This window comes from Carassius gibelio, chromosome B19, assembly GCF_023724105.1.
Source record: "Carassius gibelio isolate Cgi1373 ecotype wild population from Czech Republic chromosome B19, carGib1.2-hapl.c, whole genome shotgun sequence".
Lineage (NCBI taxonomy): Eukaryota > Metazoa > Chordata > Actinopteri > Cypriniformes > Cyprinidae > Carassius > Carassius gibelio.
This window is the reverse complement of record NC_068414.1, coordinates 18,991,042-19,017,147: the sequence shown is the minus strand read 5'-3', so window position 1 is coordinate 19,017,147 and position 26,106 is coordinate 18,991,042. Positions and strand designations below refer to the sequence as shown.

General features: G+C 37.4%; 1 protein-coding gene across 1 annotated transcript in view; it reads right to left on the bottom strand.

The window, feature by feature from the left end:
• LOC127979746 (gamma-aminobutyric acid type B receptor subunit 2-like) overlaps positions 1 to 26,106 on the bottom strand; it is a 189,081-nt gene that overhangs the window by 34,895 nt on the left and 128,080 nt on the right. Inside the window, exons 8-13 of the mRNA XM_052585363.1 lie at positions 23,886 to 23,946; positions 20,145 to 20,225; positions 18,146 to 18,296; positions 17,428 to 17,560; positions 15,845 to 15,952; positions 9,551 to 9,673 (exon numbers count right to left, since the gene is read on the bottom strand). Coding sequence (XP_052441323.1) covers positions 9,551 to 9,673; positions 15,845 to 15,952; positions 17,428 to 17,560; positions 18,146 to 18,296; positions 20,145 to 20,225; positions 23,886 to 23,946 — 657 coding nt within the window. The remainder of the gene's footprint in view (positions 1 to 9,550; positions 9,674 to 15,844; positions 15,953 to 17,427; positions 17,561 to 18,145; positions 18,297 to 20,144; positions 20,226 to 23,885; positions 23,947 to 26,106) is intronic.

Sequence of the window (26,106 nt, the reverse complement as noted above, 5' to 3'; positions counted from 1 at the left end):
TCAAATCCCCAAACTTTTGGCACATTTTGTCATTTGTCACACAAAAAAAAAAATGCATTTGCAAAATCTGACCCATGTATACTACTGGACCCCTGCAATTCATGTAAGTAAGTAAATGCTGTAAGTAAATAAATAAATACATTTCACAAGTTCACACTTAAATATTATAAACAGAGTAAAGGGTTATGCATATTTGGCGTGCTGTCCAGGGAGGGGTGAGGAGTCGGGGTGGAGGAGGAATGCTGAAAGACTAGAAATAATGAAGGTAGGATTGCTTTGATTATTCATAGGGGTTCTCTCTTGCACTGATTAGATTATATAGATGGATGTGATTACTGATGATGAATTGGCCGTGTTAATTATCTGTGCGTGCTCCTCCCAAAATTTGTTTAAAAAAATCACTTCACGAGTTCACACTTACATTTAATAAACAGAGTGAAGGGTTATACGTATTTGGCGTGCTGACTGGGGAGAGGGCTCCAAGCTTGGTACTCCCCCTGTCCCCTGGCGGGCTGGCTGTTTAGCTCGGACCCAAGCACTCCACCAAAAAAGCAATTAGAACAGGACAGCAACCAGATACTTGCATTTGGAACCCCCCAAAAAGCAAGGGTTTAATGTTAGAGGGGTGCTGGACATCCTTTGGTACAGGTTTGTTGCAGCAGTAGCTAGGTAGAGAATTTGGCTTCTGTTGAAGCATTCACTGCTGAAAGAGAGAGATAAGAAACTGCTGTGGCAATTGGGGAAATACAGAAAAAGGCTCCTGCGGGAACAGACACTGCTGCAGCAGTGGAGAAATGCAGAAAAGGCTCCTGCGGGAGCAGCTACTGCTGCGGCAGTAGGGAAATACAGGAAAGGCTCCTGTGGGAGTGGACACTGTTGCGGCAGTGGGGAAATACAGAAAAGGCTCCTGTGGGAGCAGACACCGCTGCAGCAGTAGAGAAATACAGATAGAGGCCTCTGTGGGAACGGACATTGCTGCGGCAGTGGAGAAATACAAATAGAGGCTCCTGTGGGAGCGGAAACTGTTGCGGCCGTGGGGAAATACAGAAAAGGCTCCTGCAGGAACAGAAACTGCTGCGGCAGTGGAGAAATACAGAAAAGGCTCCTGCGGAAGCAGCTACTGCTGCGGCAGTAGGGAAATACAGAAAAGGCTCCTGCGGGAGCAGACACTGATGCCACAGTGGAGAAATGAAAATGGAGGCTTCTGTGGGAGCGGACACTGCTGCGGCAGTGGAGAAATACAAATAGAGCCTACTGCGGGAACGGACATTGCTGCGGCAGTGGAGAAATACAAATAGAGGCTCCTGCGGGAGCAGACACTGTTACGGCAGTGGGGAAATACAGAAAAGGCTCCTGCGGGAGTAGACATTGTTGTGGCAGTGGAGAAATAAAAATGGAGGCTTCTGTGGGAGTGGATATTGCTGCGGCAGTGGGGAAATAGAGAAAAGGCTCCTGCGGGAGCAGACACTGCTGCACCACTAGAGAAAAAAAGGCTCCTGCGGAAGCAGCTACTGCTGCGGCAGTAGGGAAATACAGAAAAGGCTCCTGCGGGAGCAGACACTGATGCCACAGTGGAGAAATGAAAATGGAGGCTTCTGTGGGAGCGGACACTGCTGCGGCAGTGGAGAAATACAAATAGAGGCTACTGCGGGAACGGACATTGCTGCGGCAGTGGAGAAATACAAATAGAGGCTCCTGCAGGAGCAGACACTGTTACGGCAGTGGGGAAATACAGAAAAGGCTCCTGCAGAAGCAGACAATGCTGTGGCAGTGGAGAAATAAAAATGGAGGCTCCTGCGGGTGTGGATACTGCTGTGGCAGTGGGGAAATACAGAAAAGGCTCCTGTGGGAGCGGACATTGCTGTGGCAGTGGAGAAATACAGAAAAGGCTCCTGCGGGAGCGGGCACTGCTGAGGCAGTGGGGTCGAGTCAGCGTCAGAGCAGATCTACTGGAGGGGCATTGGATCATCGGCGGGGGGGACACTGTCGTTTGATAAATATTTTTTTTACGCATTGGCAACATCAAAGTAGCATGGAAATCCAAACCTAAATCTGAAAGATCTATATAGAATGACAATGAACGATTTAGACTTGGGTTTCTATCTAAAAGAGGAACAGAAGACAGCGCTGAAATTTGCTGTTTTGCCGACCGGATACAGCAAGAGTCAGTAACTCCAATGATCTATATAGAATGACATTCTACCCTAGAATGTTAGCTCCAGTGATCTATAGAATGTCATTATATAATTTTATTATTGATTCCTAATACACAACAGATGATTGTTAGGTTAAACGTTTCAGAATACGACTCCATATAAGGTTCGAATGGACAGTGACTCAAGTAGCACGTAGTAGCCTATTCTCGCATTCTACGAGTTTAATAGCCTACATTTTTGGGAAACACCCGAGGAATTGCGGCTAACCTTCATAACCTTTTAAGAGCTAAGATAGGCTAGGCTACATCGTTATCGGGAAACCCGGCCAAGAACAGATAGCCTAAACAACAGAACAGGACAGAAAATAATAATATAAATATAATATAGGCTAAATAAAAAACATAAAATAGGCCTACAATAAAAAGCTATATATTTTTTATACTTAATTAACAAATTACGACAAAAATAAAAATAAAACATTGAATCAGTCTGAAGCTTTGAAAAAGCTTCTTCATAAATTGAGTTGGACATCATCACACAAATGTCTGCGTATGGACTAGTTAAATCAGAAGACTACAATTCGCCTGCAGAGAGTAAGGATGTCACAACAATAATGAGCCACACAAGGTATAAGGTTTAACAGATTTTTTAGTTTTTGATTTGGGTAGAATGCAAATTTTGTAGAACTTGAGAAATAGATAAAGATAAAATAAAATACAGGAAATGGAAAAAAATTCAATACAGAAAATACAAAGTGTGCTTTGCCTTGAAGATTATGGCTGTGCTAGTTAAATCTTTTGGTGGTTGTCCGGAGCTAGGATTCGCAGAAGAAGGGCCAGCTCGGCTCTCGTAGACCGTGGTACTGGTGGTCGTGGCTGCGGAGGCGTGATCCATTTTCATAAATTAATTTTCGCAAATCCATTTTCGTAATTCCATTTTTTTTTTTTTTTTTTTTTTTTTTTAAATTTAGCTTGGATTTTGCGCGCGGGCTGCAAATCAAATGTAACAAGTTTACTCGGTGACAAATAAGCATTCACCATAGTAACGTGCCATGAACAACCACAATTATGCATTTCCCCATTCTTTATATTTGATTTAAGTTACAGTTTGAACATTTAAAATTAAAATAATAACTAAAAGGGTTATTTTTTTTTTTTTGTGCCACGCCATGGTCTGTAGGAGGGGCATCAATGACCGCTAGGGGGGGCACGGCCCTCGAATGCCCCACCACAGCACCGGTGCTGCAGTGGGGAGATAAGGAAGAGCTCCTGTGGGAGAGGGAACTGCTGCAGCAGTGTGGGAATTAGGTAAGGCTCCTGCAGGAGCAGTCACTGCTGCGGCAGTTGGGAAATACAGAAAAGGCTCATGCGAGAGTGGCTACTGCTGCGGCAGTAGAGGAATACAGAAAAGGCTCCTGCAGGAGCAGGCACTGCTGCGGCAGTGGGGAGATAGGGAAGAGCTCCTGTGGGAGCGGGCTCTGCTGCAGCAGTGTTGGAATTAGGTAAGGCTTCATTAGGGAGCAGGATGCTGCTGGGAGCGGAAGTGGGGATGGGCCATTGTAGATGGATTATGGGATGTTAAAGGAGACTAGATATGGTGGTTCAGGAGTTCGAGTAAACAAGGATGGACTGGTGTTAAAGGGGTTGGCTGGCGAGTGTTCGGTGAGCTTCTTTGATATGGAATCGGTCTGACCGTACGTAGGTCCTGAAAATCTGTGTCCTGATGTTGCTGGCTATGGGAACTGGATGCCACTGAAGGGAAAAAAAGGGGGTTAGAAGTAACATGATGGAAATACGGAGATGTGCGGGCCTGTGTTGCAAGTAGAAGCAGCTTCATACTTGATTTGGCTGCTTTAGCTGTAGGCTACGGGAAAAGTGGAAGGGTTAGTGACATTTAACGGGACAAGCTAAAAATGCCTGGGTAGCCTACGTGTTGCAGACTTAGCAATTTTGTTGCTAGATTTGCCAATTCCTCAAGCCTTGTCCACATTAATACATTTCCACTGAAATCCTTCTTTCCTTTCATTTTGGCCTTCCTGCCTTTTTAGATGCTCTCCAGAGCGGATAAATTTGAAAATTCTGTTTTCACATAGTATGGACTGTGGAAACGGAGGCTTTTGAAAACGATTAATTATGTTTAGTCTTGTAATGCATTTGTACCAAAAGACATGTTTATACCAATAATGTTAATTTTGCAGCTATTCACTTCCACACTGTTGCTAAAGATATTTACTTTGCACGAATGCTGAAAGACTAGAAATAATGAAGGTAGGACTGCTTTGATTATTTATAGGGGTTTTCTCTTGCGCTGATTGGATAGATTAGCTAGATGGATGTGATTACTGATGATGAATTGACCGTGTAAATTTCTGCACGTGCTCCTCCCGAAATTTGTTAATAAAACATAATTTCTTATGAATTTTAAATAAATGTAAAAATAATAAATAAATGTTTTTTTTACTTTTTTACAATTCTAGTATTTGAGGCACTTGATGTTTCATGTAAAATGTGGTTCATAAAAGCAAAACCAACCACTGAGACTAACTGATTTAGTGGATATAAGGTCATTGTTTCAAAATAAAATGACCAGAAGCCAATCAAATGACCCCAAAAGTGCTAGAATAAGTGAGCCTATGCAATGGATCCCCTGCCAACAAAATGGATCCAGCTGTACAGTCAGAGCGGACCCCGCTACACTCCAGACCTCTATCTAAGTCACTCTATAATGGAAGCTCAAGTTTAGACCAATTATTTCCCATATTAAAGGTTCCTCTTAAAATAAGCATTTGCACATGAAAAGACCTGGTGACTCATGGCTGTCTGCCTGTCCTCAGTCTGACACAGAGAGTGAGAAAACTGGGATTTGAACACTTCAGACAATTTGACAGACGGCTCACTTTCACTCAGGAAGACTAAGCAGCAAGAGAGCAGCAATAAATGAGAGTGTTCCTGAGTTTTTCTGTCTTCAGAAATCTGGACACACATAATGTTATAATGCTTTTCTTCGCCATTTCATCCATCATCATATTTCAATGGATTACTGTTGCCATGATTGATAGAAAATGTACACAAATGTCTCTTTTAAATAGTATTCAGTTTACTTTCTACTGGCAGGAATAGCTCACCATTAATTACAGCGGGTAAATAGAACTGACTTTTGTGGTTGAGGTACTATAATGAGTCAAATTTACATAGAAAGCAGGTATATTTGTGCAAAAAAAATGACAATGACTTAATTTAAATATTCATAGTGCAGCAATATTTCAGCACTGGTTAACTGTATTGTGGATGGTAATTGTAATAAGAAGTTGATATTGCACACTAAAGTGGCAACTGTTTTGTGAATTCACCATTAGAGTTAAAATAATTTTCTTCCTTGGATTATGAGAATAGGAGCATATTAACCTATTCTAAGTTTTGTTTTCATTTCGTTTGTTCAAGATACTCTGAACATATTAGACAAATTCTACATACTTTGCATGTCATCAAGTGTTTGTATTTCTAGGTACCCGTCATTACAGCGCATGTCCAAAACCTTTCCCTGTATTTTTGTCTTGGGGATCAGCAGTGACAGCACTGGTTTATGGGTGTCAGAAACCTTGACTGTTGCCATGGCAATGCCACACTGCAATACTGTGTGCAGGCAGACTGTGCAGCATCGACACGAGAACAGGAGCGAGAACGGTGAGCGTTGCAGGAGAAACCTGCTGAATGCTAATCAGCCCCTCCACAGTTTGTCCTTCATCAGACCAGAGGAACACTCAGGATCCATGTTAACCTGGGCTCACAATCCCTCTCTATTCTACAACACATGCCAATATCCATTAGGGAAGAAAATGTTTTTTTGTTTGTTTTGTTTGGCAAGCTATTTATGATCTGAAAAGCTCCTTTGCATTAATTCTTCTGTTTGTAGGTAGCTGGCAAATAACATTTACCTCATAAATTAAAATCAGTTCACAGATCTAGAGATTTATGTGATTTCTTAATGTTTTTGAAAGAAGTGTCTTTTGCTGATTGAGGCTGCATTTATTTGATCATAAACACAGATATTGAAAAAAAACTGTTTTGCATTTTAATATATTTTAATATGTAATTTATTTCTGGGATGTTAAAGCTGAATTTTCAGCATCATTACACCATTCTTCAGTGTCACTTGATCCTTTAGGAATCATTCTAATATGCTGATTTGCTGCTCGAGAAACACTGTCACACTGCAGGTTACTGCTATACTGCCGTGCAAAGGCAAAACGTGTCGATTTGGAGTTATACGGTGTTCTGTCTTTTTACTGTCCATTAAAGTCAGCTGCATTTAATTAGGGTGTAGACAAATGAATTAGACACAAACAGCTCCATTTAACAAAGCACTGTAAAGACTAGATACCTTGGCAGCAATGCCTAAGCTATACCAAATAATGATAATGAGGAAGTTACTGCCTTTTGCCTTGGTGTGATTTCTCATATTTTGCTGACAATGCACAGGCAGAGTACATTAACTTCAAAGTTTGAGCTTACAATTTTTTTCATTACTAAAACATCTAATTGTCAAATTGCCAGTGTCCTACATATAATTAATTTGGCTGGACAAGTAAAAAACGTTAAAGTCATTTTTCTCAGTTAAACACTCTAGTGAGTTAAGGTCTTTTGACTTTGTAGGACAGTATGTCAACCACACTCATAGACTTTAATAAAGAACAGATATAAAACTTTCAAAATGATCTGCAAGTTATTATTTTTTATAACGACAGTGCTCTATGCAGGGCATATGGCCCAGTTTTTTTTTTTTACTTTCTAAAAATGTCTGCAAAGTTTTGCGTTGTTTAGAGGGAGCTGAAATGAAGCCTGTTTTGAGCAAAGCTGTTTGTGTATCTCAAATCACAGAAGTTTGCCTCATATCAATGCTGTCCGCTTCACTCAGATCTGTTTACGTTCTTCTGTTTCAAGTTCCTGACAAACTGCCCACTGTAATTGTCTCCAGCCTCACGGACATTTCTTAATTTTAAATAAACACATACTCAGTGTCCTGCAGCAGCAAACAATGGTTTATTCAAGAGCCAAATGTTATCCAGCGATTGTTCAAAATCACATTAGAATTAAAGTTGAGTTGGCACTAACAGAGATTCAGCTGGTAAGGGGTTGCCAAATTGCTGTGCTGCTGGTTACTTGTTCCTACTCAACTCAACAATATCAGGCCACAAATCACTGTCCCCACAGTCACTGGAAAATACTGGCATCAGACAGCTAACTTTCATTGAAAAGGAATGACTTTTAAACTGTTCATTGCTAAAAAGTGCTTTCCCTGTGAATGCCAATTAAATGGCTTGCTTTAAACCCAAATACATGGTCAAATACAACCATTCTCAACCATTAGACCTCTGAGAAATGCTTATGGCCAGAAATAAACTACATATACAGTAGAGAGGAGGAAGGAGAAGCTCGTCTAAACACCCTAGAGTGATGGGAAAGTTAATGGGCCCTTTCCTAGCACCAATCAATCTGCGCTAATCTCCTGCCAAGAGTTCTCCAGAGAGACAGCAGCCATGATTCCATCGGTGTGACGGCAAAGTCCACTCAGCCACATCGCCTGTTAGTCGCCAGACCTTTTACTCTCTAATACACTAAGAACAGGGATCATACACCTCAGGAATAGACAGACAGATGAAATGGAAAGTTGAATGTCATTGACAACATGCCTTTGAAGGGATAGTTCACCCAAAAATAATAATTCTGTTATCATTTACTCACCCTCATTTCATTCTAAACCCATAAGACAAAAACCTGAGAGGTAACCAGGTTACCAAAACAGTAGGTCCAAAAAGGTCAGAAAGGCATCATAAAATGAATCTTTATTGTTCAAATGGTTTAATCCATGTCTTGTGAAGAAATATGATCACTTGATATTGAGATAATACTGTATGATGAAAAAGAATTTTATAGGTCAAAAATATATATTTTTCTCTTATGCCAAAAATCATTAGGATATAAAGTAAAGATCATGTTCCATGAAGATTTTTTTGTAAATTTCCTACCGTAAATATATATATAAAAATTTTTGATTAGTAATATGCATTGCTTAGAACTTCATTTGGACAACTTTAAATGTGATTATTTTGCACCCACAGATTCCAGATTTTCAAATAGTTGTATCTCGGACAAATATTGTCCGATCCTAACAAACCATACATCAATCGAAAGCGTGTTTATTCAGGTTTCAGATGATGTATAAATCTCAATTTAGAAAAATTGACACTTATAATAATAATAATAATTCCTTACATTTATATATCGCTTTTCTAGGCACTCAAAGCACTTTACATAGACTTAAGACTGGTTTTGTGGTCCGTGGTCAGATATGATAAACAGAGAAGTGCATGTGTCATGCACTAAAACAAACCTAATTGGTTATTGTGCATCAAACATGTATGTTTGATCTTCTGCATTTACATATGTAAATAAACGACTAAATTAAATCTGTTCATCATATAAAATGATCATAACTCTTGGACTTGTCTTGTTGTATGCAATGTTTAGTTACTTGCACAGATCATATTGCTTCATAAGACATCAATAATTCATCAGGAGCCATGGGTATTAATTTTGTGTTCCATGCTATGCTTTTTATTCTCAAAGATGGCAAGCCACTGACTTGCATTATATGAATCACCAAGGACCACTGCTTCATCTAAAAATAAATATTCTTTACTGTTCACTCTACTGAATCAAAAAAGTAATCGACAGCTTGGATGTAAATAAGCAGCAATTTTTGGGGTGAACTATGTCTTAAATTTGTTTTTCAATTATTATCAAAAATTTCATGGGTTTAGATCAACTTGAAGATTAGTAAATAATGACGAAATCGAACTGTCCCTTTAAGTTATAAAACACAAATCAAGGTAACTTTATGAACCATCCACTACACAATCAGGCCTGACATTGTCCATTTTAGCTTTGCTTCCAGCTAAACACATCTAATAATTTCCAAAAGTGTCTTATTAAAATGCATGAATGCACATGACTAAATGCACACAGCTAAAGCAAGCAGACGCTCAGAATGTCCAGCCTATTTTGAAGCCTTGCTCAATCACACACTTCCCCCTCTGTTTGTCAGCACGGGACAGGCTCGTCCAAGTGTCTGTTTTTCCAAGGAATTGTGCCAATGTCCCACATTCCAGCTGGCCCACGTCCCCAACTGCCATGGGTGTGGGGGCGGGGCAGGACGTCTCACTTCCTGAACCAAAATAATGTATATGCTAATAAAACCTTGGCCTCTACGTACTCCCCAATGATCCCAGCTCCCTGTGACTATGATTTAGTTGGAATTGATTAACCATTACGACCCGGTCGAGGAATTCTGCTGAATCGTTACATACAACATTAATAATAAGCAATCAGACTCACCTCCAGGCTGTACTCTTCCACAGTTCTCTTCAGGGGATCCACGATCTGCCAGCATATGAGGATGCACAAATCAATCAACAACATCCCACCCACGATGATAAAAAGTTTCTGGTCCTTGATAATCTGGAAAAAAGAAGAAGAAAAGCAATGGATGAGGTGATTAAGGGACGAGAAAGAGGATGAGATGGGCAGAAACCATCAATGGACTGTTCGTTCAATTCAAACGCATGATCTTCTCTCGCATTCTGAACCTTTGTGGATGAAAGCCCTGCTCCTGTCTGATCTTTTTCTCTTCTCTTCTATTTAACAGTGGCTGACCTAAACAGAACACAAACACAAAGGAAAGGTCACCGCGAGGAGGCCTGCGTGTATTCTAGAAGAATCAGACGGTGGGAATGGACAAATTCTACCGTGATTCTGAATAGAAATGCTAACTTGTTTTAATCTGATGTGTTTGATGGCTTACCAATGGCCAAAAACTTTCAAAAACAGGGAGGTGGTGGGTTACTCTGCCACCATTGAGCATCATGCTCAATTCTTTCAGAACAGATGCTCTTTATCTTCAATCAAACCGAGGTTTATGGTTTCATTAAATGGCCAGACATTCGAAATAACACAGGATCATGATACTTCAGAATACATTAGCACAATCACTGAAATCAATGCTCCATATGTCCATATGATCATTGAACTTCACTTCATTGCACAAAATCTCCTTTCATCTCAGCAAATGGAAATAGAAAATAGCCATGAACTTAAAAATTAAGGCTTGTGCAAGTGCAAATAACAATAGATGCTTTTACCAAATTTGGGTTGGTTATGTCAAAAGCCAAATGAAACACTCTACACCACAGGTTAAATAAATGGTGACAAAATTGTTGTCTTTGGTTGAACTATCCCTTTAAAGAAACACACAAATGGCTTAATTATAGATGTCTGTGCAAATTAAACTGGGATGCGATGCTTTAACATCGAAAGAATGCCACACTTCACCTTTAATGTGGGTAATTATGAGCTTCTAAACCAATACAATTTAGTTATAAGTCCCAGCAGCTCTGTTTAAGCTTTTGTATTCAAAGTTCAAACTGCTCACCATTTGTACAAGATTATTGCTGCAGGTCTACTAGAGCATGTGGTGCATTAGTGTCAGATTGTGTTTGTGCCTAGTAGTCTAAGTTATGCAGGCCATCATGTGCTTGTGTCTGATTGAATTTACAAATGCACACAGCCATGTATTTGTGACACAGTATGTTGTGACCATAATGCAGTCTGAGTCTCTGAATGATGCAGTATGCAGGTTTACACCATACAATAATGAATATTTATGTTTATTTGGCACCCGAAAAAAGATTTATAACTGTAGATATATGCTAAATAATCATATATCAGACTGATGGACCAAAGAAATTCAACGCTTAAAGGGATAGTTCACCCAAAAATATGGGTGAACTCACCATCAAGTCTTTCAAGCATTAAAAAAAGTTACCATAAATGCATAAATGTTTCCAAAAAGCAATCCATATGACCTGTGAACTTTATACCAAGTCTGAAGTCATATGATAGGTTTGAGTGACAAACAGTTATTTACTAAACATCTAGACATCGGTTGAGAGAAGTAACATTGTCTCATTCATGATTGAATCATTCGATAGAACTGAATCTTTTTAAAGAATCAACAGACTTGGTTCACAAAACCTCTCTGAATGATTCGTTCTCAAGTCAGTTCACTGACTCAATAACAGCTCTCTGTAGAGGAAGATTATTAGTGAATAATTACCCAAAATTTTCTTTGTTTTTCACAAAAAGCTATCACATAAGTTCAGAAGATCTGCACACAAGTCATACTGCTTTTATAGCATTTATTTCATATATTATTTGCATTTTATTCAATTCAAGGAGAGGAGTGACCAGGAAGCAGTGTTGGGCAAGTTACTCTGAAAATGTAATAAAATTACTGATCACTGATTACTCTTTATAAAAGTAATCACGTTACTGCTCTGATTACTTTATCTCAAAAGTAATTAGTAATTAGTTAGATTACTAGTTACATTACTTTTTTATCCATTAAATATATGAAACCCCAGAATACACGCTGTTGATAAATATTTGTTATTAAAGCATCAACATGCACAGAACACTGTTATTTTTAACTAAATCAAGTGTCTGCTGATTGCATGGTTTAGCATGGCAGAACACCAGCAAAGAGTGAGCTCACAAATCTCTGTTATAACACAATAAATATATGTATAATGAATTTTATAATGTCTACAATTTGTGTGTTATAATGAGAGGACTTGTGAGCACAGATTTCAGCACTGCATTGAGCAGCGCTGCAAACACATAGTATTAGCCTAAATAGAAACTCTGCATGCGCTTGCACCTGTTAATTGTTTATATTAGTTTGTGTTGCTTTTGTGCAATAGATAAATAACAATTTATTCTATTTAGATATTTTATGTTTAGATATTTCTATTTTGTGGGAGTCCCGTGAACCATTTTAATCTCCCGCATCCTGCCCGCACCCGTCCATCTTATCCTGTGCTGCACTCTGTTGTGTCGTGCCTCGCGGCAGCAGGTCTCTAAGCCACTGGCACTTGACTCGACAGTGCGTGTGCTACATCCTTCTTACAATCTCTAGATTATAAAACACTGCATTCTGTCAGCAATGTAATGCAACAGTAACATATAGAGACCTTCGGCTTGTAAATATACTCTAATTACTATTTTGAAAATTATGACGTGTTAGTTAGTACCATAGTCAAATTACAGCAATGCGTTACTAAGTTATGCGTTACTGCCCAACACTGCCAGGAAGGATTTCAGATTTCATAGTTAATTTCAGAACATTTTAACTATTTTCGGCCATGTGATGAAAGTCAAGGCTGTCCTCTGTCTCTGTCCGCGGAGTCACATACTGTGAGACTGCTTCTCAGCTTGATAAAGAGATGGCACACCCACATGCACACTCACAAAACACAGTCCTGACAGCAGCCATCGCTTTAGAGTGCCAAAGCCCAGCAGTCCATCACTCCGTGGAGCAGAAGTCAGCTCACTGCCAGCTTCCTGCACACTGTAATACCGGAGGGAATTAAAGCCCTGAGCCTGGGCATTACCTGTCTCTGAATTTATTTATATGTAGTGAGTCCGGTTAAGAACTGCTAATTGAGTGTGAAAGTGCAACTGAAGAGAAGACACCGGGAAAAAAAATGAAAAAATGTGAAAATGTGAAGAAAAAAAAAACATTTGTTCGTAACTCAATTATCAGGGAAAACTGGACTTTTGTCGGAAATAAATAGAAATAAACGATTTTGACATACTGTGTATACAATGCAATGCACCCGACTTGACTACATACTTTCAAAATCGAACAGGTTTTTTTTTTTTTTTTTTTATCAATCATTTGATCAGAGTGGTAAATGTTAACACATTTGCATAACATTGGATTAAAGAAGCAAATTATCAATTTTAAAGATGATAACTGTACAACGAACTATTTAGATTATTGGTCCAATATTTTAAAGCTTCTAAAAAGGACGGTAAAAACTGAACTACAATAATTAACTAAATTCTGATGAAACATAAAAAAAGACAACTGCTGAGAAGCAGAAAGTGTAAAATATGGCCAGTTAAAAATAATCTTCTGGGTTCCATGAAGCTCTATTGATATCATCTGGGAAATAAAATTGGCTGCCATAAAAAGTTTCAATATTCCACTTACAATGGAAGCATAGTAAACATTAAAATATACTACACAGTTTTAAAAAGTAAAGCTTTAAATGTGTGATAGAATTGCTTTATGATCACTTTGAAAGTTTAGTTACCTCAAAAAGTTTATAGTTAATAAACAAGCTTTTAAAAATACAAGCTTTGCATTTCACCATGTAAAAAACTTGGCTTGCTAACATTGGAAATATGAAAGCTCGGAAATTAACTTTCTACAAAATGCTGTAAATATTGTCAAATATGTATTGAAGCAGTACTGTTATTGTTAACTAACACTATTACACTTATTTTTTGGTTGAAATAAAGCAGATATAAAATAAGATATAAATATTAGAGGAAAAACTTGCCTTTGCAACTTAATGAAATAAAAGAAGTTGAAGGGAACAAAAACCTTAAATAAATAAATAAAAGCTTATGTACACAGAAATATTTAATATATAAATAAAACAAATAAAAATGACAAAAGCATATGATCAATTTACTAAAATCTAACAAAATGAAAATAACTAATTCATAATAGTATATAAATAATACTAAGACTATTGAACCTGGATGATTACTTTGAAGTTATGTACGGCTAGGTCTCTGCAGCTTACTTTCTCTTTCTGAGTATGTTTCTCTTGATCTCATCCCACTGATTCTGACTGCAGCAGTGGAAGTAGGCTGCAAACTCTATAAATAAAGATGGCCAGCAGGGTGCTGGAGCTGTGGCCAGCCATCCTTTACAGCACTGTCATACAGTATCAGCTGCTTCACTCGCCACATTCTTACACTGCACTGAAAAACAAGAGCAGCGAGAGAAAGAGCGTATGAAAGGAGGTCAGTGTGCACACATGAATCTGTTGTGTTAAAGAGCTGCGTGCATGCACTTGTTCAAAAGAAACCCACTGCACTATTTCCCCATAGCAATGCAATGTTTTTTCTTGTGGAGAAAATTCACACACAGACTTGTGAAGACCGTGTCTAGCAGAGCAGAAAGACACTGTTCTTTAGAAGAGATCAGAGATTCATTGGTTAGCACTGGCAGTGCTGGCTGATTCTGGATGCGTCAGGAGCATGGAGACAGCAAACTGACCTTTAGTGAAGAAAGCATTTCTATATTTTAGTTTTTTGGAAGCGAGAAATGAGACCGCTGACAGCCCAGTGGTGACGCTGCTTTCCTATAATGTTTTAAGAATGGAACTTTTCTGTCTTTCCTTAATTCTCTCTCTTTCTACATCTCCATTCCAACTGTATAAACTGCAGTATTGTTCTGTTCTGTTTTTAGTATTATAATACTACAATATAACCACCACTGTGACGATTATGATGACAAATTATTCCAGTTCCTGTGTGTTCTGCCTCACTGGAACCTAATCTGTTATGTCATATGACCAGAGGTGACCATATACACTGCTGTTCAAAGGTTTGAGGTCAGAATTATTATAATTTTTTTAAAGAAATTTATATTTTTATCCAGCGAGGATGAATTAAACTGATCAAAAGTGACAGTACAGATATTTACGATGTTAAAACAGATTTCTTTTTCAAATCAACACTGTTTTCTTAAACTTTAAGGGCTGTGAATCTTTGGCAAGGCAGCGTTTCGATTCGATTACGATTCATAGGTTTTCGATTCGATTCAAGAATGATTTTTGCAAATTTAGAACGATTCAATTCGATTCGATTCACAATTAAATTCGATTCGATTTGATTATAACGATTCGATTCTGCATTCTTTAGGTGCATTCACGGGATTATTTAAATGCTTCTACTAAATTCTTTAAATGCTTAGTCAGGGAGCAAATTACAGTAGCATTTATGGTTAGAGAACTTTTGTCCATTGTTAAATGCTAGTTTAATGATGCGACATGGCATATGTAAAAATGTATGTAAGCCAAGTTTTTAAAAAAGAGCTTAAACAGTATTATGTATAAGCTAACATTTTGTCACACCAGGGGCGTAGCCATAATTTCAGAAGTGACAGAAATGTCAAATACAATCATTTTATGTATGTAGCCTATATAATAATAATAATAATAACTCCGTCGATAAGATGCAGAGAGCCATTGACAAACTACAGAAAAGTAAAACTACTTCACGTTAGCATTACTGGCCACGAGTCCTATAGATCACATGTCAGCTGCGTCAGAGACGAACGGAGCACGAGCGCAATCCTGTGACAATCTCAGGCGGTAAACAGTGGAGCGCGTGAAGGACAGATAAGAGGCACGATTCATGAACACTCTTCAAGGTCTCCATTGCGTGCATGTAGTAATTTAATGTGTATACATTTTGAAAGCATTGAATCGCTATAGAAATCGCGATTTATTCGATTCTTAGCATTTTGAATCGATTACTGTCCAAGATCGGCGATTCACGATTCAAAAATCATGTTTCAAGATCGATGCATATGAATCGACAGGGTTTGTAATCGATGCATCGAGAAAACGAGTGAATCGTTACACCCCTATAAACTTTCTATTCATCAAAGTAACTTTTAAAAAAATTTCACTGTTTTCAGCACTGATAATAACAATGTAGATGGTGTGGAGTGTTGTATCTGACATGCTTTGAAAGCCCATTTCTCACCTTCTTCTTCATCTTTACATTCTTGAAGATGGCATGCACTCTCCAGGTCTTTGCAAACATTGCACCAAACGCTGTTGTGTAACCCACAATAAGGATCCATGTACGGACCTGAAACATTAAATGTGAGAATAAAACAAGGTTGCTACAAACCAGAAGTTCTTATAATTTAGGTACTGAAATAAGATTGGACTCTAACACCAGTCTATAGAATACAAAGCAGCAGAAACTGCAAAACCATGAAATCTAATGATCCCACGCCTGCTATCGGAAAGCAAATTGGGTGCCAGGGTGTGTAGTGAATTCTGTGAAAGTTCCCGAGGCATCATTTTTTCTCTTTGTCCTCCCTTCATCTTCTGTCTCTCTTGCTCTCTCACACAGATCTAGTATTCTTTATGCTAAGGTCCTCTGGGAAATACAATTTTAGCATAGCAAGGCAGGAATCAATGATAAGAATGGCCTGCTGGCCTGAAGACAGTGTTAGAAAGTTTGGAGACAGTTTATGGAGTCTAGTGCTGTCACTAGACCTTGTGTCAAGATCGTGTAAAATTGAGGGTTTTATGTGGTTTTCATGTGCTATGTGCTAAGCATTGTTGTGAATTCTTCTGATTTAAATTGTCACCAAATACTTGTTAAAATTGGGACTGATAGAAGAGGTGAAAATCATAAATAAATCGTCATATGTGAGTTCTTTCCACCTAATTTATGAATTTATAGTTGACACATTTTATTGTTTAAAAACCTGACTTAAATGGTTGAAAACTGTTTAATATTAATTTATTTACTGAGATTAAAAAATATAATTGATTTCTAAATAGTTGTGATAAATCAATTAATTTCTAAAAATAGGTTGATAATGTTAAAAAATAATAAGCAGAAAAGTCCTTATTGTTGATCGCTGAAAAGTTCAACTCATTTTGTCTAGGGTAAAGCAAGCAAGCAAAAAAAAAAAAAAAAAAAAACATTATTTAATAAAAAGCATGAACATCGAATGCCCAGTTTTAATTTATTCTTAATATTGCAACGCAAGTCTTCATCTTCACAGGCTGAAAAGATGGACCAATTTCAGGCAGGTAGCATGTGTCTTGCTCAACACATTTTGGGGTATTTCCCCGGAGACTCAAGCTACTGCAGTAGCCAAAGCCTCATAATTAAAAGGTGGATTATGGTCACATGCAAACAGGCAGTGGAGGCGTGACAAGACACATCCAATCATGCTTACTCAGTTTGGTGACAAGGTCTGAGTAGCAGAGGTGAAAAGTGTTCAAATTCACATACAGAGGAGACCAGGAAGAGTTGACTCAATTTTTAAAAGGTTTTGAGTCAAATGTCCAGTTTGTTTACTCCAGCACTGGTTTTGCATGTTTAAAGCACCAATATCATAAATAAGTCCAACAGTATAATAATTATCAATGTTCTTCACACTAAAATCATTATGTTTGCTCATTATCGTGACAGTTTATCCATTACAGTTGTTTGCAGCTGGGGGGAAAAAACTGAGAACGTTTATGGGAGTGAAAGTGTGATAACTAACCCATGGTCTACCCATGTTCACATCTGATTCACAGAAATCATTCATTACTCACAGTACAGAGGGTCTCAAATTCCTTGTCTGACACAAAGGATCCATCCAGACCAAAGAGGAAAATGGAGGCGTATGACAGCATGCCCCCTAGAATGATCAGGTTGTTCATATATGGACTCGACATTTTGATCAGCCTGCAGATGGAGGGAAGCACACATCTGATATATTAAATATTCACATTTCATTCATTATTAACTACTGCAATTAAATGTGCATCTACACCTACAGTATTATCTATCTATCTATCTATCTATCTATCTAGATAGATAGATAGATAGATAGATAGACAACATTACTCCAGTTTTAGATAGATAGATAGATAGACAACATTACTCCAGTTTTCAGTGTCACATGATCCTTCAGAAATCATCCCAATATGCTTATTTGCTGCTCATGAAACATTTCAATTATGTTTTTTTTTTTCAGGATCCTTAACCATTACTGCTGATTAAATTAATGCATCCTTGATTAATACAATGATTCATAAAAAAAACTAAAAAAAAATCTTTCTGACCAAAATTTTGAACAGTAGTGTATCTACTGTAGATTGACTCAAAATTAATGTAGAAACTTAAATAGGAACTTTTCCTATCCTAACTTTCTATTTTACATTTATCATATCTTAAAAACTTATTTCCACATGAAACACAAAATTCCAAGTTTTTAAATGTGGTCTCATTCTTGAACTACTTCCTTTCATAGTCTTGCTCAGCACTGACCTGTGGTTGCGGTTTTTGATGTTAAAGAAGAGGAAGGCTCCTCCCATGAGCATGCCCAGGATAGTGATGGTAGACAGGATGCTGTAGAGGGGGACATTTATTTGCCGGCGCTGCAGACGCACAAACGTCCGATCCTTCGGCGGCTCAACACCTACAAAAGTCATGATGGTTCACAGTCAGTTAGTCTCAGAGTCACATCTAAGAACGTCACCCCTCAGAAAGCTTTCAACATCTTCTAGGAAGACGCTCCTGTGTAATTTAAATGACTCAGGTTTTAAAATGTCATACCAACTAGAGAGAGAGAATTGATGGGGTTATCTAGTCACTAATGTGACATATTAGCTCTATTTCTGCCCAAGCTTACATAATAATGTTTGTGTACAGGTTTTAAAATGGTGCCGTGATGAAAGATGCGATTAGATCTTACATCTTAATGAGAAGTTGGAAGACAGTCCAGCACTTAAACCAAATGTGTCACCAAAAGGAGTCAAGAGTTGTTTGCGTGACTTGATGCCTTGACAACCTCCGTGTTTTCAATTACTACTGTGAGGCTTTACTGCGATTAGCTCAAAAGCAAATGGCTTAGAATCTTTTTCAGTCGAATTTAGAAAAACAAACTCAGTTGAGCTCTGTGTTTGAATTTGTTTCCCAGTTAACCCTATAAAGCCTACTGGGCCACATTTAATATGCACATTTGGACTTTAAATATAATATAATACTGTATATAAACAAAACATTGCTGAAAAACCTGACACCTGTGTCAGCCACACCACACACATGCATTATGAATACTGATCCAAATAACTAATAGTTTCTTCAGAAGGATTTAGTAACACTTGAGTCATTACTATCAAAAACCTTACATACATAAAAAAGGCTTACAATGATGGTTATGATGATTTGCACTTTAGAATACTAATCCAAGTAACAACTGAAATTCAAGTTTCAACCGAGCACTATTACTTACAAAATCATTGGTTGCACTTTATTTTACAGTACGCGTATTAACATGAACTTATAGTGTACCTACAGTGTATTTATTTGAGAAAGTTCTGGTAATACAAGGTAACTACATGGGATAGGTTTAGGGGTAGGTTCAGGGTTAGTACCTAGTTATTACATAGTTATTGTAATTACTATAATAAGTACATAGTATGTACATGAGGAACAGGACTGTAAAATAAAGTGCTACCGTAATCATTAATCTTGTTAAGTAATAGTAGTTATTATGATGTTAGTAGTGGATAAGTCATTTGTTATTCATTGACGATTGAACAGTATTGTTACCAAAATATCTTAATTTGTGTTCTGAAGATGAACAGTCTCATGGGTGAATTTTTAGTTGAATTATCCCTGAATTATTAAGGTAGTAAAAGGCTTTTTAGGCCTTTTTTATTATTAAAAAAACTTCCTCTTTAAGATCGTAAAACAATTTTCTTTTTGCTGTGAAATATTTAATGATTTTTATAAAATACATGTAAGAATACCTTTTACATTGTTAGAAATATGTCAAGATGAACACTTATTGAACGGAAGCAAGTTGGGACAAGATTTTATAAAAAAAACTGTATATGGAAAATCATGCTAAAAAGTGAGTATCAAATATGATTCAACACACTTTTGAGGAACACTTATTTGTACAATCATCATCAAATTGCATTAGATTGTATATTTAGCTCTGTATTCTCCGATAGCATACTATTTGAGTCATATTGTATCAAATACGATACTCAACGCACATATGCATTTCTCATATCTTCTCATAAGTTCCATTACAAGTTTTCCACACAAGCAGTTTGAAAAGAAAAGAAATATCCAGGGATTTTGAAAAAAAAAAAAAAAAGAATGTCAATGTGGGCAAACAGAAAATAACTCTTGAATTATTCAGATGACCACACATGGATCAGTGAGTACACAACATTGGCAGACGTGTGAACCTTCTGTCTCTCTCTCAGTCAAACGCTGACCCACGAACACACACAAACGGGGCTTTTCCTACCTTGGAACCTGATGGTGTTGTTGATTAGGTCCAGAACATCTGCAATGGCATTGTACTCGCCCACCTTCACCTCTTGACCCTCTGTGAAAGACAGCAAGAACAAGAGGACAGCGGCGATAAGAGCAGCGTGTTCAAAGCCGACGTCCCCCAGGAGAGACACAAGACAATAGACAGTAAATTTAGCTTCTGTGCCCTCCACTGCAGAACTAGTCCAACGTATTGTCCAAAAATGCTCAGGGCGACGCTGACCTAAAAAAGTATGTAAATTGCAACTTTATGCATTTGCACATCAATTAAAAGGCACCAGATTAGCAAATCTGCAAAAAAAATGATTTGAGACAAACATTGTCTCATGCCGTCTAACTCAGAAAAACAGCTTTACTTTATCCAGAAAGCATAACAAAACAAAAATGAATATGAAAAAGGGAAAATGTGCCAAACTATAAAAGAACAAATAAATATTTAGTAATTTCATGTAATATAAATAAAGCATTTGAATGAGCCAATTAACCAGTTATCAGAAAATTCCTTCTAAAAACATTATTAGTGCAGTGTTAAAATCTTTCACTTAATTATCTCAATGAAGCAATCTTTTTGTTTTGTTTTGTTTTATTACTGCTGACAAAACAAAAAGCCTTGTTGACAAGAATAACACTGAACTGGGTATTAAAGATGAAAACGGGATGGTTAGGTGAAATTTAAGGTTACGTATCCACAGATGCAATAAAATAAAGCTTAGTGTCAATAACCTCCCAGCAGAACAAGACTTACTCTCTGAGGCCAAATACAAAGCAAGTCAATTCCAAAAGCCATCTTAAAACTCAATATTTCTCCCTGGTGTGCGCTTCACAACTGCTTGTGTATTGACTGTCACACTCACAGGGAAGAAAACTCACTTAAAAATAGAGAACATGGGAAATAAGATATTTATCACTTGGCTCCTGGAAATACATGTGTTTCCAAGATTGCTAATGCTAAACATTTACCACATGAATATGAATTGGGATGCCAACCCACATTCTCAGTGCATACTCAGTGCAATTCATCTGATGGTTTTAGGTTTTTGCATTTAACTGCTGTGGGTTCAACCAGGCCAAACTTTAATGTCAAGAACAATTTAAACACCGAACTAGATTTTGTTTCGTGCTCTAGATCGTCTTGCTGTGTCAGGAGAATCATTGACTGTGAATAATCAGTGATGTCCATGTACATGTTTTTGTCATCATTCAGGTACTTTGACCATGAGATGTGGGACACTGCAAAGACAGCAATCATGTAAATTAATAGACAGTGTTCAGTTAAAATTTGTCAACTCTAATGGGTTAAATTGGGGCTACATCTTTTTCATAAATGCAGTGAGAAAGAAACAGTTTGGCCAGAACACATCTTGCCAGGAGGTCACTGTCAAATAACTAGGTTAAGAAACGGCTCTGAGTGTCTTGTCCAGATGGTTTGGTGTGTGGTGGCAGTGGGTGTGATATAGGAGCTGACAGACTGGGACTCTAAAGATGGATGGCAGGCTCAATTGAGGATCAGAACGTCTTTAAATATTCAGCCTGGGCTACCCCTTCCTATCCTTTTACAGTGAGGGAGAGGAGGAAAAGAGAGAGAGATGAGCAGAGAGCAGGTTGGAAATGAATGGAACCTTGACAAGGAAATTTGAGAGAATGATTCTTAAAATATTTTCCAGTTTAAGTATCTAAAATTGGATACTTCTTTAAAGTATCCAATTTTCAAAGGCAGATCTTTTCAATTAATTTAATTTTAAGTGTAAAAAAGTAGAACAATGTAAAAAAATAAACAAAATAGAGAAACATAATATGTCAGTACAGTAAGATAAAATAAACTTGTATTAATGATGCACTCTCTAAAAACTAGTCAATGAAATCATATGCAGTGTTGTTCTCAATCAAATATATCTTTTTTCAGGGATATGTATATATTTATTCATTTATTTATTCTATATATCTCTTTTTTACTGGAAAAAAATAAAAAGACTAATTAAAAACTTTTGTGTGACAAATTTTTGTGTGAATGAATGAGTCAGTGTGTGACTGAAAGAACAGTCATTTAATGAATAAAGTGAATGGGTGAATGAGCAAGAAAGTGAGTGAGTGAATGAACAACTCAAAGCTGAAATATGCTACATATATTTGTAATCTTTAATTTTTGTCCCAATTTACAGTCTGGCATTGACAATCCTAGTTTTATTAAAGTCATATCTAGGCTGCAGATTTTGACAGAATCGTGTAGTGTCCATCCAGGATATCAAACATGTTGATATTCTAAGCCAATTTTATAACACACATTGCTTTCATTTGTCATGCAGCTCATAGCCATCAGGCACATGTTTTGTGTGAGTGTGTTGTGTTTGCAACAACTTGAAAGATTTGTAGTGTGTGATCCTCAGCCGTTTAGTGTATGATGACCAGTTCTCTCTGTTTCCATTTATAAAGTCAGCAACTGTGTGATGTCTGCTCAGATTTTAAAAGTTGTTTAGTATATTCTGATTGAATAAGTGAGTGCATGAGAAAGTGAGTTAATAAATGATAAAGTAAATAAAATTTGTTAACGAATGGATGAATAAATAAGTGAACATAGATTGAGTGAACAGAAAAACAAATGAATGTGTTTCCATCACAATGTTTTTATGCACATTTTGAAGTGTCACATCAGAAACGAGTGATGGAAATGCCAAATTTAGTTTGACTTTGACTTGACTTGACTAACCGAATAGCCTATATTGGCCTACACACTAAATGTGTTTGACTTAAATCATTGAGAGATTAACCAAACCAAAAAAAGTTTATGACAAACAGTTTACAAACAAAAGTTATTGTGACATGATCCAAAGTTCACGCAAAGGAAAACAAAGCTTCATAGTTTTATTTATCTAGCTTTACAGTTTTATAAATCTTGACAGTTTTGGATGATGTTTTGCTTCTATCTGTAAAACCAACCAGCGTTGGGATGACCATATCGCGCCGGTGCCAAAGAAAAAGAAAAAGTAAAAAAAAAAAAACGTTATTTACCGTTATTTTTTCTAAGCAAACCGGTTTCAGATTGATAATAACACAAAGGAACGCAGAAACAGCGATTCTTCTCAGAGTGAACCGATTGTTTTTTGTTTTCCTGCTCTCTAGTGCACTGCTGGTAACATCGTCTCCTTTCTTTTTTTCATTATTTTTCCCTGACTGCCATTCGCCTTCATATTGACAGACAGTTCAATCACCCTTCAGCCAAACAGCCCTCAGATCCTGTGGCCTGCTGAAGAGGTGATGTAACACACTATGGAGAGAAGCCTCTGCGCTGAAGCAGATAAGACTGAAGAGGGTGGGGAACGCTGGCCTGTGGCTGCTGTGGGATGCGAGGGGGGAATCCCTGCTCCGAGATTAAATCCCACAAACCAGCGTTAATCTCCTCTGCCCTCAGGAAACACACACACACACACACACTGGATTAATCACATCGGAGGGCCGAACAGGGGAATTCTCTGACCCCATTAAGCTACAGGACGGCGCCGACATTGCCGCTGAGCATGACGGCTATCTACGGTATGGATGGCACAATTGTCATGCTGAGATACTTGTCGCACATACTCTACGGAATGACACTATCACTGAGTGAGATGTTCCTGTAAAACGGAGGATAATCAACTTTGGCTGAAGGACATATATTTGATCCAGCATTTCCTATAAAAAGGCTTGTTAACCATGAAAAATGTCCATTTAATGGACTTACCTTGAAACTGGGTGAATTTTATGGTTCCCATACGTTCCCCGTTCCTGAACATCACCTGACCCTGCAGAAACACACAACGATGAACCTTCACAAGAGCTGCTTACCACATGTAAATGGACAGTTTGCAGAAGTCTCGATTGCACAGTTGAGATGATTGATATCATGGCACAAAATCCAAGTTGGGAAGAAATATCTTACAAAGATCGATTATCCAACTTGTGCCATATTCTTCATACTTGGCACAGCAACAAATTGGGAAGGTATAGTTTGAAGTCTGGCACAGGGCTTGATTTTAAAGCCATTTATTAGACTAAAGATCTGTGAATTAATTGCATTCTTGAGGCAAACACAATTAATTGCAGCACAATTGATTTGTTAAATTAAAGGAGCACACAGAGCTCTGAGAGGATGTCAGGTTGTGCCAACTGAGGAGGACTGGGATACTTTACTGATAAAATAAAATAAAATAATAAAAAACTAAATGAAGAAGATAATACAATGAAAAATAATAAAATAAAATATTGTTGCACTTCTAAATATTATTTATACATTTTTTTCTAAATAAGAAATCCTGTATCAGTATCATAAAACTCAAAATGTTTATGTAAATAGGTAAATTCTGATATTTATCAGATATTTCAACAAAACAACTTGTATCAGGATCATAAAATTGAGAATTCAGGTAAATATCTTACTTCAGCAAGCACTACTAATAAAATAATAAATGCCTTAGAAAGAAGTAGCATAATGGTGAAGGAAAGATATAGATTCAGCTGAAAATAACAGCGGTCCGGGGAATATAAAAAGGGTACTGAGTACTTGCAAGTTCCTGTTTGTGCCCTTGAGCCATCATCACAACCATAAGAGCACTGTAAGAAACTTTGGATTAAACTTATCTTTCAAAGGAGAAGAAACCAGTTAATGTTAAGTAAATATAAATAATAAATCATTTCATCCAGTTACAAAACATAATCATTAACAGAGGAATTTCTTGCAAAATCATGAATTCACATATGTCAAATCAGATGTTGCTGGTTAATCATGGATATCTGATCAAAGCGCAGACAGGTATGTAGCATTTTTACATAAATTATTTTTAAAAGCTACATCACTGGATCAAAATATTATCTAGTTTGCTCATTATGTCTTAGAAAAAGACGTCTGCAAATTTGCAGTCTGTCTGCCCCTGAAGCTGCCTAATGAGACATTTAAAAGGATTTGGGATCACTCGGCCCAATAAAATAACAGGTGAGAGGCATACTGCATTACCATGGCAATAATTAGAAGCCCATTAAAACCATGGGAGGCAGCTCAGAAGCGATCGTATCTCTAAAAACGGCTATCTTTGAAGTGTAGAGCAGACTCCAGTCCCAGTGCAATATGATTCTTTGTTTAGCTGCTCTGACGTGGGCGCGCTGGATAAATGCTCGCCTTCACAAAACACATTAAAGCTGCAATGCAGAATTACGTGTGTAAACAATATATAATGTGAACTGCAGTACTCTTTGTCAAATGAAATTTACCGACTCTAAAGCCCAGCCTGTGGAAATTTACATATCCTCCATAGTTTCTAAGACATCGTTTTGATTTATATGCTGAGCAGGATGTCATTTTTGTAACACTGTAGAGACAGCAAGGAGAAACGTCGGTCACATTTTGTTGTTCAGGACCATCGCTTTCATTATTCATTTTGCAGAACATTTCCTTTTGTGTTTGATGGGAGAAAGAAAGAGGAACTGTCACTTTAAGTCTCAAGCTTTAGTTGGAGAGATTTTGTTAATTCAACGAAGACTTCACTCTTTCTCGGTTTCTTTTTTTAGACTGGTTTCATAACATTAGAACAGCTGAAAATAGATTGTGTTGCGCTGCAGGTGTGGGCTGACGGGTCAAACATGTTGATGGCACCTTTTATCAGTATGTGTGAGCGTGAGTGTCTGCACAGAGGTGTGGACAGGCCAGGCAGGAGGCCTTATGGAGGTCACACAGGTGTGCAAGGCACCCTCAAACCTGTAAAGGAGATCATGAAGGTGATAGAAGAAAATGATGATGTTGCTATATGTTTGTATGATATTATGTTGATATATATATATATATATATATATATATATATATATATATATATATATATATATATATATAAAGATGTTGTCTACTAGTCTCAGAAGTCCACATCTGCAGTGCAATAGTCTATTTTCAACTTTTCTAATATTATAAAAATTGA